The sequence below is a fragment of the Charadrius vociferus genome, unplaced genomic scaffold (assembly GCF_000708025.1).
Source record: "Charadrius vociferus isolate BGI_N301 unplaced genomic scaffold, ASM70802v2 scaffold532, whole genome shotgun sequence".
Taxonomy (NCBI): Eukaryota; Metazoa; Chordata; class Aves; order Charadriiformes; family Charadriidae; genus Charadrius; species Charadrius vociferus.
In genome coordinates this window covers 456,542-474,235 of record NW_009647271.1, presented here as the reverse complement: position 1 = coordinate 474,235, position 17,694 = coordinate 456,542, and the positions used below count along the sequence as shown (strand labels likewise).

General features: G+C 51.5%; 1 protein-coding gene across 1 annotated transcript in view; it reads right to left on the bottom strand.

Annotated features, from left to right (window-relative positions):
* NTN1 (netrin 1) overlaps positions 1–17,482 on the bottom strand; it is a 55,140-nt gene extending 37,658 nt beyond the window's left edge. The window contains exon 1 of the mRNA XM_009880008.1: positions 17,300–17,482. Within this exon, the coding sequence (XP_009878310.1) occupies positions 17,300–17,447 (148 nt within the window). The 5' untranslated portion in view covers positions 17,448–17,482. The remainder of the gene's footprint in view (positions 1–17,299) is intronic.
* Between the last annotated feature and the right edge of the window lie 212 nt (positions 17,483–17,694).

Genomic DNA, 17,694 nt, shown 5'->3' with positions numbered 1-17,694 from the left:
GGATGGCGCAGCCACAGCCGGTCCCGCTGCGGAGATGGACCTGCAGCCAGGACATCTCCCCCAGCGCAACAAGTGCTCTTTGCTCTACGGATGCTGGGAGGCAGCGCGGGGTGTGCGAGACCCTGCTTGAGGACACCTGCCCGTAGGCACTGCAACCACCTCATCCCACAGATGCTGCGGGCAAGGAAGAGTTTGCAGGGCTCGAAGAGGAGGGGAGCAGGAAAGGCAGCACCGCCGCAGTGACTCCGGGAGCCGCAGCACCCGCTGCCCCCATTCCAGCCCGCTTCAGCCCTCCGTGGGATCCCCGGAGCAGCGGCAGGGCTGTAAGGAAGAGGTAAAAAACATCGAGGAGCATTTCATCACCCTTTCAGCACACGAGATCTCGGGCAGGAAGCAATTGCTTTCAGAGACGTTGGGAATTCATTTCACGTGCACTAGAGAAAAAAAACAACACCCAACACCCTCCTTCCAGTGCTTTCGCTCGAGCCCTTCCCCGCTGAGCAGCATCCCTGGCAGCTGGCACTGCGGGCGCAGGAAGGAAATGCCCTTGTGGGATGCAGGCAGGCTGGAGGACCTGCTGTTCCCGGCCAGATGGATGGAGGCTTGATGGCAGAGCTGGGCAGATGTGAAGGGTTTGGCAGGGGACGTAAAATACTGCACTTGAAATCATTCACCATCTCATTTCCCACAGTGGGACTTACCGGCGCAGCTGTTTGTTAAAAAAAAAAAAAAAAAAAAAAAAAAAAGCATTGGGGCTTGTTATCATCACTGCTCCAAAAGGATTATGGACTCACACATTTGTTAACAGCCCTGATTTCTAAGAGCTGCAAGCGCCGTGCCAGACTGTGGTCTGCCCCTGCTGAGCGGTGGCAGGGAAAGGCAGGAAAGCTTTCCTTTTCTTGTGCAGCATCCTCGGGAAGGAGCCAGCCAAAACCCTCCCTGGGGAGCACTGATCCTGCTCTTCTTCTGCCCCTCGGGGCAGCATCTTGCCAGAAAGAGGGTCTGGGGGAAAACCTGCCTCGATGCCCAAAACCTGTCTGCGGGTCAGGACCAGCACAAGTGTCTCCACAGGCTCCAGAGGCTGAGCTTGGCTTCCAAATACCCCCAGATCCCCCAAATTGAGCCTATCACTCCCATGAGGGTTTGTGCTGGACCCCACGATGCTTCTTGGTTTGTCTTGCACCCCCCTTCCTCTGAGATACCCTAAATCCACCTCATTTGGGAACGGCAGATCACATCCCGCGTTCATTTGCATTGGGTGTCCAAATTTTGGTGTTTGGCTGAAGCCTCCCTCCAACCCACCCCAGCACCATCCTGCTCCTGTTGCCTACACCAGCAACCCCCAGTTTGAACTTTGTGGTTACTGGGCAGCAGGTCCCAGGCTGGTCCTCCTCCCAGCGGGGTTTGGATGGTGCCTGGAGCTCCCTTGCACTGGGATGTCCCCTTGTCCCTGCACAAGCAAACCCTGTCATCCTCCAGCTCCACCAGTGCTGGATGGGAAGAGACAGAGCCTTGCCAAAACCTGACAATTTTTCATATGGAAGGGGAAAAAAAAAAAAAAAACCAAAAAAAAAAACAACGACAAAGTTTTTGGTCTTTTCTCCTCCTTCCCTAACACTTCTGATTTGGGTATTTTGATGAAAAGTCCTGCTTTCCCCCCTGCCTGGAGCTGCCCGTGGGAACCAGCCGCTTGCAAACCTGCCTGTAGCGGAAAACTGCCTTTTCTCTCAAACCCAGTTTTGATTGCAAAAGTTTGAACATGAGACCAGTGGGGCTGGCGATGAGCGCGGAGTGCAGAGAGACGTTTAGGTGAGAAAACCTGCACCCTGCAGCCCCAGGGGATGGCTTCAGTATTGCTGGGGGAGAGGAAAGAAAGAAAAATGCATTAACCTGAAGAAGGGAGAGAGTTAAAGAAGAGCAGAGAGGCAGGAGTTAATACGAAAATAAGCAAATCAGGGAAGGGTTACACAAGAAGAGGCAAAGGGCAGGAGGATGGGGAGGAACATGCCTCATGTTTCAGGCGTCCCCTCTGGGGCCGCGAGTGCTGGTTTCAGGCATCGCCTGCAAACCCCCATCCTGTGAGTAATCCTCCCCCATGTGAACGGATTGCACTGATTTCAGTGGGACCGCTTGGACGAGAGAGGGGGAAAAAAAAAAAAAAAAAGAGGGAAAAAGGAAAAAAAGCCTTCACGATGAGTAAGATTTACAGAATCAGGCTCTTGGAGGACGGGCTGCAGAGCACAGAGCGCTCTTTTGGACACCACATAAATAAATAGCGATGCTGCTGCTGCTTCCTTGCCTCGTGAGGTAATGCCTCGGCACAGCTTGTTCAAAGCTGCCGGGGTTATTTTTACAGCCGTATCTGTCTGAGGTTGTCCACCTTCTCCCCAGGCTGGGCTCCCGGGGGGGCTGCACGGCACGGGTGTTAGCCGTGTCCCCAGGGGCACGCGTGATGTGCCCAAGGTTACAGAGTAGACGAGTGGCGGAAGAGCTGGGAATCGCCAGCCCTGGGTCCAGGACCTCACCAGGAGAAACCCTCAGGTTGATCGCTCCCTCCCACACACCGTGGGGTAAATCCTCTCGGGGCGTAGGGATGTGGTCACTGCCACTGGTCCCCAACTCTTCGTAGCGGCACAGCTCCCTGCGAGCCCGGGACGACCGCCTGGGGCAGCACCACTCCGGCTCCTTCAACTCCTGACCCCACTTTGACTTTTCTATCTTCCAGAAAACTCTCCGAATCAGCAGCAACTCAACCCTCCTGGCGCGGGGAGGCAGGAGGGGCTCGAAGTGGTGTCTGCAGATGTACATTTGCTGTCCCTGTCCCGCAGGAACTGAACCAGTGCCAGCAATTAGGAGCAATTAAAGGCAATTTGCAGTTCCCTGGCCAGCGCAAACACTTGCAGCCAGCGATTACAGGCTCTTCGCCTTCCCCAGCCATGGAATAGCTGGGCTGCTGGTGGTTAATGCTGGTTTTTCCAGTACTGTTCAAATTCTGTTGGGTTGTAGCCCCAAATTGAGGAAAGACCGCCCTAGAGTCGCGGTGGGGGTGCGATTGGTGCAAACAGCCCTTTGGCATCCTCACTGCCTTTCTGACAGGAACCTTCTGATTGACAAAACATGTTTTAATGCCCGGACTTCCCTGGGTGCAAATGTTTGTCCATCACCTACTGAGATGGAGAAGATCCGCAGTCCCCCGCACTGAGCAGAGCAGAGACCGTGAGGCACCAGAGCTGAGAAAACCTCTCTGATCAGGGAAGGAGAGTGCTGGGGACATCATTAGGGATAATAAAGGGGAGAACAGCTGATTTATCCTCTATCCTCATGCATTGCTTAAAAGGATCGTCCCATGGAGGAGGATGCAATGGTGCAGTGAGAGAGACGCCAGAGGAGCAAACAGGAGTGATGTTGGGGCAGAAACCTCCCCGTGTGTCTTTAGGGTGTTAGTTCACACAGCACCGGGGGGAAGGGAAATAACAGGGATGATTTAGTTCTTTCAGAAAGCCTTTAAGAAAAATTTTTGATGAGTGTCTGTGGCAGAGATGACCAGGAATTACTAGGGAAAAAATGAAGTTATTGCCTGCTGAAAAAGCTGGCTGTGGAGGAAAACACAAGGAGTAGAATACATGGTGAGGTTTTAATGGGGAATGAGGGTAGCAATGGGGGTGCCTCTGCCTCCCAAAGCTGAGTTTTCTTACATAATAACCATGACCTGGAAAGCACAGAGTTCACGGCATTTCTGGGTGACCACCTTCAGCTTGGCTAGTCCAGACATGAGGAGACCACGTCGGTCTTCCGCAAGACCGACCCAAACTGGCCAACCGGGTGAGGGGGTAGCAGACAAAAACCGGCACGCAGAAGGATGCCTAATTGGAAGGAAGGAACAGGATGGCTCATACATGCTGAAGGGTCCCAATTAACTGCAACCACTCCAGGAAAAGATCTAGGAGTCAATGAAACATCTGGCTGATTGCAACGGAGCTCAGAAGAGCAACAAGATAGTAGGTTGTATGATGAAAGGGGTAGAGAGTATCACTGAATATAATATCATGACACCATAGAAATCAATAGTACGTCCTCAGCTGGGAAACCGGAGTGAAAGGCATGGAGAGGCACCCATCTGAGGGCGACGGAAAAGATTAGCAGCGCCTTGCCAAGAGACGATGGAGGGATGCCAAGTAACGCGCAGCACCGAGAAGGTCAGACAGGTGCTCCTCTTCACTGGTCCTTAAAATACAGGAACAAAGGGACATTCAAGGCGTTTAAAAGGCAACCTTTTTCAACGATAAAAGGAAATGCTTCTTTGCACCGCACGTAATTAACTCGTAGAACTCATGCTACGAGACGCCATGGCAAAGGCCCAACAGGATTAGATAGGCCTATGAATGAGAACATCTGTAGTTACATTAGCTGGGATTAATATATATACGGATATAAGCACTCCAAGCCAGCTACTAACTGCCTGCAGTTAGGAAGAGATTTCCCCTGGGAGCATGCTATTGCAAAACTGTCTGTCATAGAGTTTTATATCTGTGTCTCAAGCTTCCAAGATAAGCCACTATTATATGCACGAATCTGCTGAGGCAGACCATCGTCCTCCCGAGCGCAGGGAACGGTGCATTTCTATGTCTCAGCTGAGATTTGGCTGGTTTGGGACTAAAAAAAAATACCGGAAAGCAAATCTTAGGACGGTGCATGAAAGGATGCAAAATGCTCAGGAAAAGTGGTTGAATTTGCTGGGATGTCTCCGGCCCGCCGAAGGTTGACAAACAGCATGACAAAAATGCAAATATTTTTCCACCCCTGAATTTTGGTGGGAGGCATTCCCAGCTGCTAACCCCCCCCGCCGCCCCCTCCCCCCCGACGTGTGTTGAAAGGTAAACAGAGGGATAAATCTTCAGGGCTTAGTTCTCTTCAAGTGTGACGGTTTTTGAGAAGGTACCTGAAAGGACCTGCATTTTTGGAGAATTAGCATCTTCCTGCTTTCGGGGAAGATGTTTCCTTGGGAGGTTTTCAGAATGATGAAAAGGCCGTTTGACTGAACAACAGAAAAAGGCTTCATTTCACGGGGTGTCCCGCTGTACCTGAAGTGATAACACAGGTCGCGGGGCTTCCAGATTTAAAAGCTCAAAGCGTGACCGCATTACCTTACGCCGTGCACTAAGCAGTAAAACAGCAATGCACTATGCTGTAAAAAAACACCTTAATTTGCAATAGTCATTGATGAAGGTTTCTGTATGGAGAAAGAACCTTCTTCAGGAAATCACGCTTGGTTTTAAGTATGAATTTAAGTCCCGCAGAGCCAATGTGCCTTAGGTACACATTTATATTTAACTGTGCTTTTAAATGCTTTTCCAGAATCATGGCCAAAATTGCCTCCCCTTGGTTGCTTTCCTTCTTTCCTCCAAAGACTCCAACAAGAGTAAAAAATGTAGCTACGGCAGCTTTCTACTGGAAAAAAAAATGCACCAAAATGAAGCTTGGTGTGTGGACGCTTTGATTCCTACAATATTTTAAACAGCAAAATGTCAAAACAACTCAATTTAAATTTGCCCGTTGCTTCAACAGCGCAGCCCGCATCGTCCTGATGCAGTGAACATCTTTCACTTAGTCTTATGTTTTAGTATTTAGAGGTATGGTTCAGATATTACTACTTAGGCAAACTTTGCTGTAGTTGTAGTTATTCTTTTCCTGACCCCCTGTCTTTGGTAACTCGGGTACTTTAAATCCTGGTTGCAGCGACCACATCTGGCTGGGGAACGCACGGTGAGGGAAACCCCTGGGGTCGGTCCAGTTGTCCCCCCGTAGCTGTAATCCACCTCAAAGTTGACCCCAGCCTTGGAGATGTCCCAAAGACCTGACCTGGGCAGGTTTTTTTTAGCAAGTTTGCTTTGGTTCTTGTCTTTGGAGAAACAATTCAAAAACAAGCTGGTGCTTCTTCCTTTGGAGACCTACCCTGGTTATTTGTCCGTGGGTGAGGAGGGTTATGATCTGCTCTCTGTGCACCTGAGCGGTGCGGAGAGGTTTGTGCTGGCTCTGGGGACAGGATCCTACGGTGATGGGTGAGACCACATTTAATGGCAGAGCATCTCCACCACTGGAGGCACGTCCTGCAAATCCCACAGATTTCTGTCACGGGGAAGAGAAACTGTGGTATTTAGTGCGTACCCACCCAGACTGGCCTCAGCTAGTTCGCTAACCAGAAGCAGAGATTGAAACGTCTCCGTGTTAACTCTGAATACTAATAATGGCTTTAAATATTAACTGTTAACTGCTTTGCAATGAGATCGTCAGCTTGTCTGCGATATTGTGAACTGGATTTAGTTCTCCAAAGGATCATGTTCATGCACAATGTCCCTCAGCACATTCTCTTGGAGATTTAAAGGTTTCTTGCCAGCAGAAAATGAATTCCCCCTTTTATCAGGCAAAGCCAAATAATCTCTTGGCATTTCACAGTGTCCCTCCTCCTGCGCCGCTTCTCAGGGCTCTCCCATTTCTTCCTCCTGAACTGGCACTCGGGGAAGCCAAGGGCTTCGGCGCCCCGTGGTTTGGGCCAAATTTCACAGATTAGACCTTGTCTTTGTCTTCGCCGTAACAAGTAACAGACAGGGCCCACAATGCCTCCACTGAGCAAGAGTCGCCGCTAATCCGGAGGGGCCTTTGAACCACGGTAATAAATCCACTTTTTGGGCAGGCGCACTATGGGCAGGCATTAGTGATACAGACAATAAGACAATTATGGCAGCACTTTCCAAAACGCTTGAAAATCCTCTCGTTAAAAAATTGTTCAAAATTCCCCCATCATCTCAGGGCTCCACCTTTTGGGTGACTGCAGCGGAGCCGGAGAAGCCGGCAGGGAGAGCGGTGGGGATGCGGAGACACCCAGGGATGAAGCATTGGTGCCTCCTTCTCCCCGCTTTGCCAGCAGGACCTGGGTTTCCTTGAGCAGGATGTCACCCCTTTTATTTTTCCAGCAAAAAAATGTGGAGTCAAAGACATCCCCCCCCGGGGGCTGCTCTGGCCAGGCAGAGAGCAGCTGAGTGGGACACGGTCCCCGGGCACATCCCTAAAGAAAAATAAGGCTCAACCTGCCCTCACGGGAGACATTGCATGAGAGTGGGCGGGAAAATACTTTTATTGAGGCAGGGAAAAAAAAAAAGGCAAACATTTTCTCTTCCTGATGCGTTTTTAGCCTGGCTCCTGAGGAAATGAGGTTCCTACAAGCGTATTCTCCCACTAATAATATTTCAGTCAAATCTGGCAGCGTAGCAAAAGTCTCAGAGATAATGAGGTTGCCACAAGCTCCACAAAACGAGGCAGCTGGGTAGGCGAGAGAGAACCTCTAGAAAAAGCAGAGGGGGACCCCTTTGGTGTGCGCAGCCCATATCAGACACTAAAGCATCCACAGTGGGAAGAGCCCCCCTCGCGCCCCCAGTGCCCGCGAAAAAATGGCAACAAGAGCTCTTGGAGCACAAATCCAGGCCTCTGACTTGAGATCCTCTGAGAAGTGTATGTTTAACTGGAAAATATATCTTTTTCTATGAGGAAAAAAAAAAAAAAAGCCTTTTCGTTTTAGTATGCTTAAAATCAGACCAGGGCGTGCGGGTGAGTGGGACTGAACTTTGTTTTAATGTTCGGGACCTGAGAGCCCGGAGGATTTTTCACTCTCGAGAACTGATCTGAAGCAGGAAATTATCTCAACAGTTTGAAAATATTTATGGAGAAGGCAAGTTATTCCTTTTCTTCCCTCTGTCTTGGAGATATGCAAAGGTCTGGCTAGGCAGATGAACTTAGCAACTTCTGTCCTTGGTCTGAGACTTGTGATGGAGAACTGGGTTTTAGTCCTTTTTGGTTTTGTTTTTTTTTTTTTTAATAGGGTGCAAATTCCCTTCTATTGTGTCACACCCTGCCACTTCTGAAAAACCACAGTCCAAGCCTGCCCTTCAGGACTGCTTATGGATGTATTTCTGCCGAAAAACTAAACTCGAACCACAGTTTTGAAGGTGGTCGGCCCCAAGTTTAGCCAATAAAACTCCTCTTAGGCACCATCATTGCAAGGATGTGATTTTTTCAGATATGCAGAGTTGCTGTCAGGGAATCAACACTGTCTAAATTTTCCTAATGAGCTAGATCATCCAGATTTGGGACTCAGCCGTGAGCTATATCTCCCTTCTGAAGGTGCTGGGGGAAAGGCTTCTAGGCTGCGATGGAGAGCTCAAGGTCCTTTGGAGCATCTTTGGAGGATCTTTGGAGGATCTTTGGATCTTTGGAGGATCCTCCAGTGCATGTCATGGTTCCCTGGAGCCAGCAAAGCGTTTTGCCCCAAACTCTGTGAGCCCCACGCAGTGCTGGCAGTTTCTGCCGTGTCTTTTACCCTTTCTGGAGGCTCTTTGCCTGCTTTTTCAGCTCATCCATTCACGGGGCTGCTCCTCCCTCCCGTGCTAAAATTGATGAAGGACTCCCGTTGCAGCGGAGATGTGTCTCCAAACCAGTTCACTTAGTGTCCTTCTCCCGGGAGGCAGTGCTTTGGGTCCTGGTCCACCCATTTGGGTGGAAGAAGCAACTGGTGGGTGCTTTTGTGGGAGAGCATCCATGGAAGTGGAGCACATGGAGCATCACCGGGGCTCCGGGCGCATCTGCCGTGGGGACGGGTGCTCTCGGCTCGGCTGGGGACACCGGGAGGATGCGTCAGAGCCACGGTCCGGGGTTTGTCCTGCAGGTCAGGCCCCTGCCCAGCGAGGTGCTGCCTTGTTGTCCTGTCCAGATGTCTTCCCAGCCCGTTTGAAGATACATCAAAATCCCTTTCCATACCTCCCCTTCCCTAAACCGGGTCTGTTTCAAATTTGCCTTTAAACATGATTTAGTCTCTACTGATTCGGCAAAGTCCAAAAGATGCTCCTAGAAGAGAGGGGAGCTTTGCCGAAAAGGGCTTTGGGAGTGCCGAGGTGGCTTTTTGGAGGAGCCCGGGCTCGGAAGCAGTCCCCCTCCCTCGGCACCCCCGTGGGGCAGGGGTGCTCAGCATCTGCCCAGCCCAGCGGCCCTCAGCGTCTGGGCTTGCAGGGGAGTCAAATCACGCAGCAAAAAGCGCCTGGGTGGGAGCAATATGTGAAATTATTGACTTCCCCGGAGCTTGAAGACAGCTGCAGCTTAAGGAAATTTTTGGCATGAAGGTGATTTTCCTCTGATCTTATCAGCAGGCAAAGACAAACTTCTCTCTTTGTCTTCTTTTTTCCCTCTCTTCTTTTTTTATAATTTAATTTCTTTGCTTTTTTTTTTTTTGGTTAATGACCTTCTAAGCCAACTTCTGGAGACTGTGGCAGACCAGAGACCCCCAGCATGTGCACTTCATCTGGGCCATGCATGGTGGAGTCTCCTTGCCCATGGCAATGCCCCTTGGTGCTCTGCCAGCCCCCGGGGGTGTCTCCTACCAGTCCTCTGTGCTCTCTCCGAGCATCCAGGTTTCGATCCCAGACTGCCTAAAATATATTCCACTGGAAGCAAGTATCTGTTTGAATGCTGCTGTATTGTGGGAGGTGGCCCTGATCGTGAGCCAGAGAGAGGAAAAAGTCAGCGATGAGTTTCTGGGAACAGCAGACAGCAGGATTTTACCCTCATCCCTGTTAATTTGCACCAAAATGGAGAATCAGCCCCAATACTGGAGCACCTCCAAAGGCAGATACACGGAGAAGTAAAAAGTATGACTAGTTCAGATCACCAGTTGCTACAAACATGAAACTGGAGCGTGATATCTGTGGTCCCTAAATGTGTGCCCCAGTGCGTGGCATCATCCCCATGCGCTGCCTGGAGGTGGTGGAGCTGCCCTGGGCTGGGGGAAAGGGCTGTGCATGACTCTGATATTTGGGTTGTTCCTCACCGATGGCTCACATAGGTCAGACTCAATTAGAAAGTCCTTGGAAGCGGAAGGCAGGCATGGAAAGGAGAGCAGGATGAAAGCTGGCACACGGAGCCCCATCTGGCTTGAAACAATTAGAAAGTGTCTCAGTCGCTGGGTTTTCCACAGGAATATTCCACTGCTGCGACGCAGCAAACTCTTCCCGCTCCTGCTCGCACAGAAGCAGCTGCTTAATTTGATGTAGCTGCTCATATGTCATTAAAATCGTGGATGTTTATAAGCTGGCATGGCCAGGTAGACGTCTTGCGTTGAGCTCAAGTCTTCATTAAAAAAAAATAAAAAACACTCCTTTTCCGTGTTTTCACACTACAAACTCAAAACAGTTTAAGAGTTTCTGTAATAATCAAGTCTCTTCTTTGCTTTTGGACTCTTCCAGCCCAAGCGGGTGAATGGTGCAGCTCTGCCCTGGGTCCTGGAGGTGCCATGGAAGTGGTGGCACTTGGTGGCAGTGGCACTCAAGCCTCCTGCGCTGTCCCAGAACACTTCCACGCAGTGACCCGCATGTGCAGGACAGCTTAAAGCTGCATTTCTATAAACTTTCTCCAACTGGTTTGTGTGTGCCTGGAGGTTGCTGATGACAAGTTTTAGATGTGGAATCCATAAATCAGTGCTCAGCACTTGGAATAATATCGATATAAAGAATTATGGGGCCTTGGGGATGGGGGTGACTGAAGCATAGCCACTAACGACCACAGTATAGAAATATGGCTAGAAAATTGTTCTCACAGGAGTGGAAGAGCATGCCCTGTGGAGAAAAGAAAGTCTGCGTTTGGCAGATCAATGCCTTGAAAGTCTGGACTTTTTCCAGTGATGTGATTTCTCAGAGGTGACCAAACCTTGATACAAGGACTCGATCCAAGCCCTGCCAGCGCTATGAGCTGGCTCATCTCTCATCCAAATGGTAGCTCCAGCTGGTCTTCAAAGAGGAAGAAAAGGAGAAAAGAAAGGGAAGGAAGTTTGATAATTAAGGACAACTCCCTGGGGGGAACTGATAACAAGTATTACCTTGGACTTTGCCTTGTGAACCCACAAATGACCTGGACGAAAGATGGGCATCAAAATGAGGTTGCTCTGGGGAGAGGAACACCTCTCTTAGGATGCACTTTACCTCCTCCTGAGGTAGACACGACGGGTAGATCTCCTGCGCTGATGCCCAGCAATGACCAGGTCCCTGCAGTGATGGGCGGGAGCCTGTGGGAGTTGGTACTCATGGCGGATGAGGAAAGGCTGAGGACAGAAGCCCTGCCAGGAGCCATCACTGGTGGCCTTGCTGCCCCAGGGAGCCCCGCTTTAGGGGTTTCAGCCAGGCCATCCCAATGTCTTTGGGATGTGTTATCTGGGAGCTTGCCTACCCCCCACCTAGCCATGGATTGGGGACTGTGGTGGCAGGGGACACCTCTAAGGCTGGAGAGATGCTGGCCACAGATGAAACCTGCAGAGTTGCACCACGGACAGGCTGATCTTCCTGTCCTACATTGGGACATGGCTCACGGGACACCAGCAGTGGGACACCAGTACAGTGGTGGCAGCGAGCCTATCTTCAGCCTCTGCCATCTAACATGGGTTTTACCTCGGCTGCCTCCTGCACCCCAACTTCTCAGTGGGGGTCCAGGCAGCAAGAAGAGGTTACATCTCCCCTGGCTTCAGCCTTGTGGAAATGAGCTCTCTGCTCCAAACTGGTCACGCAGCTCCCTCTATAGTCAGTGGAGAGAGACGGGGGACTCGTCCCACTGTCCCCGTCACCAGTCACCAGGGGCTCTGCTCTCCTCCCCGGGCAGCACAAGGAGCTGAAGGGGTTCAGCTGCGTTAGTTTCCTCCCCCGCTAAATTCCTGCAGCTGGGTGGCAAGAAAACCTACATCTGCACCCGTGAAATGAAGGACCGGAGGCTGAGCCCATGGGGATGGTTCTCACTCACTCTTTGCTTGAACCCAAACTGTCTCCAAAACACGAATGTCAAAGTGGAGCCTGTGCAGGGCAGGGAGGCTGGGAATGCTTTTATTTATTTATTTATTTATTTATTTTTCACAACCTGTTAAATAATCCTCCAACACAGATGGAAAAGTCTGCCAGGCTCGGCACGGGTGCGGGGGAGGCAGGCGGTCCGATTTTTTACCAAAACATTGAGTCCTAATGAATGTGACCTCTCCAGGTGCCGAATCCTGCCCCTCTGCAAGGGGTTTGCACTGGCAGCCCCAGCACAAGTGCATTCATAACACGTATCATTTGTCATCTTTTCATCAAAAAGTGTGTAAATCCTTTCCCCGAAGTGCAGAGCTGTTTTACGGCCAGGCTATAAAATCCTGCAGAGTCTCTGTTCCAATAGAATTACATTAGTGCCAATAATCTGGCAAATATCAGGAGTGAATTTAATCAAAAGAGCTAACGCCAGGGCCCTGATTTACAGCGGCCCACGACGGAGCGGAACGGACGGAGGTTTGCAGGACCCAGATGTGGAATTTCACTTGCAACACCATTTGGAGCAGAGGGAAAGCAGAAGGAACGGGAAGCAGGGCTGCAGCGTTTTGGGAGCTCTTCGTGCTCTCACAAAAAACAGTGAGAAAAGAGGAACAATTCACCTTTGTTCTGAGTTTTAAAAGATGAGCGCGTGAAATTTCTTATATCTGGGGTTGTGTTGTTTCTCGGGACAGCCCACACACCTGACGGGTGCGCACAGTACGAGGGGGTTGATATCTCTGCCAGAGCAAAGAGCATCCTACCGGGATGAGCCCATCCATCCCCCCACCGCGGAGGACCCGCACCACCTCCAGCCCCGGAATCCCCCTCGCGGGGGGCCACACAGAGTTGGGTCGTGCGTTCTGACCTCAAAAGGCCGGGGGAGCCCGAGCCTTTGCTTGAGTCACTGGTGTCGCTGGGCTTGCCTGGCCACCCACCCACCCGCAGCCGTCACAGCCCTCCTGCAGCCCCGGCCGGGCAGGCTCCGGCGCTCGCCCAGCATCGCCACTTCACGCGACAGCCCCGCTCCATCTGCCACCAATTCCTCTGCAGCCCTCACACCGCGCTCCGCCTGTTGCACGGCTCTGCGACAAGCCATCGCTCATCACCCACAACTTTTTTTTTTGCTTTTACCGTTTTTGCAGGAAACCGGCTGGAAGCAAAGGCACAAGCAAAGAACGTGGTGCGGCTGCATCACTTGTAACCAGCAGGGTAAAAGTCATCCTTAATGCCTAACTTCTATTCCTTCACCTGTGCTGCTAAGACAACTTCAGGTCATCAAAAAAATCTTTTCATTAAAAATTATTATAGGTTTGGCTATTTGAAACCCAACCAGCCCTCTGCCTTGGGCAGGAGGGCACTGCCCAGCTCCGCTTTCTGCTCACATTTTGCTGCCTGAGCCTCACACCGTGCCCTGAAACACGCGCAAAAGTTTGCGGCATTTTCTTTTTCTCCAAGTTAAAAAAAAAAAAAAAAAGTGGTCATTGCACAAACATTTTTGCATAAATACCAAAATCAACCATCTAAAATAATGCAACTCACGCCTCTATAATTTTCTGACGTTAGATGCGTTATGAATGAAGGCACACAACCCCAGTACACAGGATGGAGTGAGAGATGAGAAACACAAGTGAGAGGAAAGGCAGTTGAGCTGGATGTGTCTGTTAAGCTGAATTAATGAAGTTGAATTAATACAAAAAAAAGATCTCTTCCGCGGCTCTTTCATGGAACATTTGCTGTGAGTTCGCCGGAGCTCACGCACGCTTGCCAGGGTGGTTAAGTGTGCTGTGGGCTTCCTCGGCAGCTCTCCATCGGCTCACGAGGCACCGGTGCTCTGTTATACGCATTTGTTTAAACATGTTAGGTGTAGGACACGAACGGAGCAATGCGATGGTTGAAAGAATCAAGTCTTAGAGAGAAAACACAATCTGCTGGGTGAGATGGGACGTCAGGCAGTTGTGAGGGGGATGGCAGATGCTACAGGATGGTTAATTCCTTAATTCTAAACACATTCGGTCAAGATGAGACTTTGGGAGAGCTTTGCCCATCGGCAGATGGCTCGGTGAGATGATAAATTAATATTGTTATTAATGGAGAAATGGGTGAAGTTGTTAGATGGCGGGGTTTGGTTTTTTTTTTAAAAATGCCCGTTTTCAACAATTATTTCAGAACAGTCCTTGAGTTGGGAAGAAAAATAGAGGGAACATAAAATCCCCTGTGTCATAAACAGAGCTCAGGAAAACGAGTTTTCAAAGGAATGCCTTTGCTGTAGGAAACTTCATTTCACCCGCTTTGTATAGGACGATGGATTACGCCAACAATAAACCATTCCAACTACTGTGAAATTGTGCTAATAGCCTGCGAGTCGGGGAGCTGTTCATGCATCAGCATATTTATTACATACCTTTGTATCTGTTAGCTCCAATAGCCGCATTTTTGTTATAAACCGTGGGGGGTTAGAGCAGTATTTAAATTTGGTGATCTCAAATTTCAAGAGCAGGAGCGGTTCGGGAAGGCAGGGGGATGAGAAAAGGACAATTGCAAAGAGCGTTTAATAGAGAGAATGACCCAGCGACTGGGAAATGCAGCCTTAAAACATTGCGGAGTGCCTCGCGAAGGCCAGCGCCCGTCTTCCCGGGTGATCGCTTGGGGAAACTGAGGCACAGCATGGCTCTGAGGTTCCCCACCGTGGGAAAAAAAAGCTGTGCTTTTTTGGGTAAGAAAGATCACCGTGCTATCAGCCACGCAGAGGTTAGCAAGAGCGAAGGACAGCAAGGATAAATGGGCAGGAGGGGGGGAGGAGGAGAGCTGGGAAAAGCAGGAGCGAAGGAGACGCCGGGGTCAATGAGGCAGAGAGGGTTAAGCGTGGACATCACTGCCAATGCAGAGGCAGGGACTGCATTTTCCCGGGATGGAAAAGCTGGGGATGGAGAGGGGATTGGATCCGTCCTACCCCTCAGCTGAGCATCCCCTCCCTGCTCCCTGTGCTGATCCCCGAGGACTGGGATCCCTGTGGATGCAGAGCGACCCCGTGGCTGGGAAAGAGCACTCCTCTCCCCCAAATCCCACCGCATCCCCGGGAGCGCCCATGCTGGGCGGGGTGGGGGTGGGGGGCAGCTGGGATAAACCAGAGCCCTGGGAAGGAGTTAATTGTGCTTGGAGAGGGGTGGGAATTCCCCCCACTGCCCCGGCACCCCAAAACTCATTCAGGGGAGCAGGAAGGGAAACGAGAATCAGGCTCTGGACACCAGCAAACACCCCTGCGATCACGCCACTGCCCGGGGGTGAGGGATGCCCTCCTGCATCGCTGCCCGGCCCCGCTCGAGAAGAGCCCACTCCTTCCCAATTTCCCTTTGTTTGCCTCAACCTCACGCACTGTTACTTCGGCTGCGACCCGGCCGTGAAAGCAGAAATATGAACTTTATTATGACACAGATCCGCTCGGGACCAGGGGGCAAGGCACGGCACGGCAGGCAGCTCGCTGCCGGAGTGGGGGTCCGGCCGGGATGCTGGGCGTCGGGGTTGGTGTGGAAGGGGCTCAGCCCCTCTCCTGTGCTCCTCGGACCCCAAAACAGCCCCTCCTTCCCTCCCCCGGAGCCACGGGCTGGGTTGACATCCCACCAGCCCGCGCTCGGGCTGAAGCTGCAGCTTGTTAGCAGCCTCAGCGCAGGGTGGGTTGAAAATGTCTGGTTGAAATGGTTTTTACAAGGTGAAAAAAAGGGGAGTAGGGCCGCCTAAAGCAGCAATTTCTTTTTCTGCTTTGGCAAAGAATGTCTGTTTGCAGTGGAAAAAAAAATTATATATATATATATACATATGAAGAAGCGTTTTCATTAAAAAATTGAAAACGCTCAAGACCCAAAGCTTTCCAGCCAAAAATACCCAGCTCAGGCCAAAAAGCTTTCCGTTTCTTGTTGAAATGAGTCTTTAGAGAGAAAAGAGCTGAAGGTTTCTGTGGGAAACTCCAGCACCTTCTAATCTGGCTATTGAATGTTTGCTTGGTTCCTTTAGCTGTGTCTCAGGTTCAGGATTTATATCTCGTCCAGCAGACAGCTGAGAGTTAAAAAAGTTAATTTGCAGGATTTGCTCTTGTTGCTGCTCCCGCCCCAGCTGAAGCCCCGCTCGCCTTCACCACCACTGCAGGAGAAGGGGGAACCTCAAAAAAACCTCCGTTTGCTGAGCTCAAAATAAAATTGTTTCCCATTTTACTGTTCTCGCCTCTTCCCAAGGACTGGAATGTTTTGTGCGTGGGTTAAGCGCTGCCTGTGCCCCCCCCCCAGTGCTGCGGGTGAAGGTGGGAGCAGGAGGTGGGTGTTTGGAGGAGGCTGATTTACAGACACTATATCTAACCCCATATTTGGGATTTTGTGTAACTCTGCCCTTACATATATGATGACCAAGTTAGCTGTGGTTATTGGAGCAGATGAAGCACGATGTATAAGTGATAAAACCTGAAATAATTTAAAGTCATCCTTAGCAGTGAGGACTTCCAATCCCGAGCACACATCCAGGCTGGGCAGAGAATGGCTGGAGAGCAGCCCTGAGGAGAAGGACTTGGGGGTGTTGGTGGATGAGAAGCTCAACATGAGTTGACAATGTGCGCTGGCAGCCCAGAAGGCCACCGGCATCCTGGGCTGCATCCCCAGCAGCGTGGCCAGCAGGGCGAGGGGGGATTGTGCCCCTCTGCTGCGCTCTGCTCTGGGGAGACCCCCCTGCAGTGCTGCCTCCAGCTCGGGGGGTCCCAACAGCAGAAGGACACGGAGCTGTTGGAGCGGGGACAGAGGAGGGCACAGAGATGCTGGGAGGGCTGGAGCCCCTCTGCTGGGAGGACAGGCTGGGAGAGTTGGGGGGGTTCAGCCTGGAGAAGAGAAGGCCAAAAAGGGGAGACCTTACTGCAGCCTTCCAGTACCTAAAGAAGGGGCCTACAGGAGAGCTGGGGAGGGACTTTTTCCAAGGGCATGGAGTGATAGGACGACGGGGAATGGCTTCAAACTGGAAGAGGAGAGATTTAGATCAGACATCAGGAAGAAATGTTTCCCTGTGCGGGTGGTGATCCCCTGGGGCAGGTTGCCCCGAGAAGCTGTGGCTGCCCCATCCCTGGAGGTGTTCAAGGCCAGGTTGGACGGGGCTTGGAGCAACCTGGGCTGGTGGGAGGTGTCCCTGCCCAGGGCAGGGGGTGGAACTTGATGATCTTCAAGGTCCCTTCCAACATAAACCATTCTATGATTTCCTTGGCCTTGTCTTTACCAGGAGGCTCGGGAGACCAGGGAGAGGTGATGGCAGGGAACATGGGAGCAAGAAAAGTCATTTCAAGGGCTTGGTTTGGGAGAGGGAGGAGCAGGAACAGTTTGGCAAGAGCAAGAGCTGTGGAAGGAAGGAAGGGGTCAAGGAGAAGGAGCTGCACGGTCCCGGCCATCCCACCCCCAACCCAGTACCTTTGCAGGCCTTGCGGTGGGAGATGGGCTTGCTGAGGTCCCGGTAGAAGCCCTCCTTGCAGTAGTGGCAGTGCCGCCCGGCAGTGTTGTGCCGGCAGTTGAGGCAGACGCCGCCGCTTTTGCGTCCCGACAGCTTGTAGAGCTCCATGTTGAAGCGGCACCGCCGGGCGTGGAGGTTGCAGTTGCAGGCTGCAAGAGGCAAAGAGAGGAGACCATCAGCATCAGCATCTGCGCCCGGCCACGGAGGTGCCAACCTCGGGGGAGCCCCTGTACGTGGGGCTGGGGACCTTCGAGGTCCTGCCTGGAGTGCCCCACTGCAGTGGGGGTGTCACAGGAGAGGATGCTCTGGTGGCATCTCGGGCTACAGGAAGCAAGCTGCTAACCCACATCCCTCC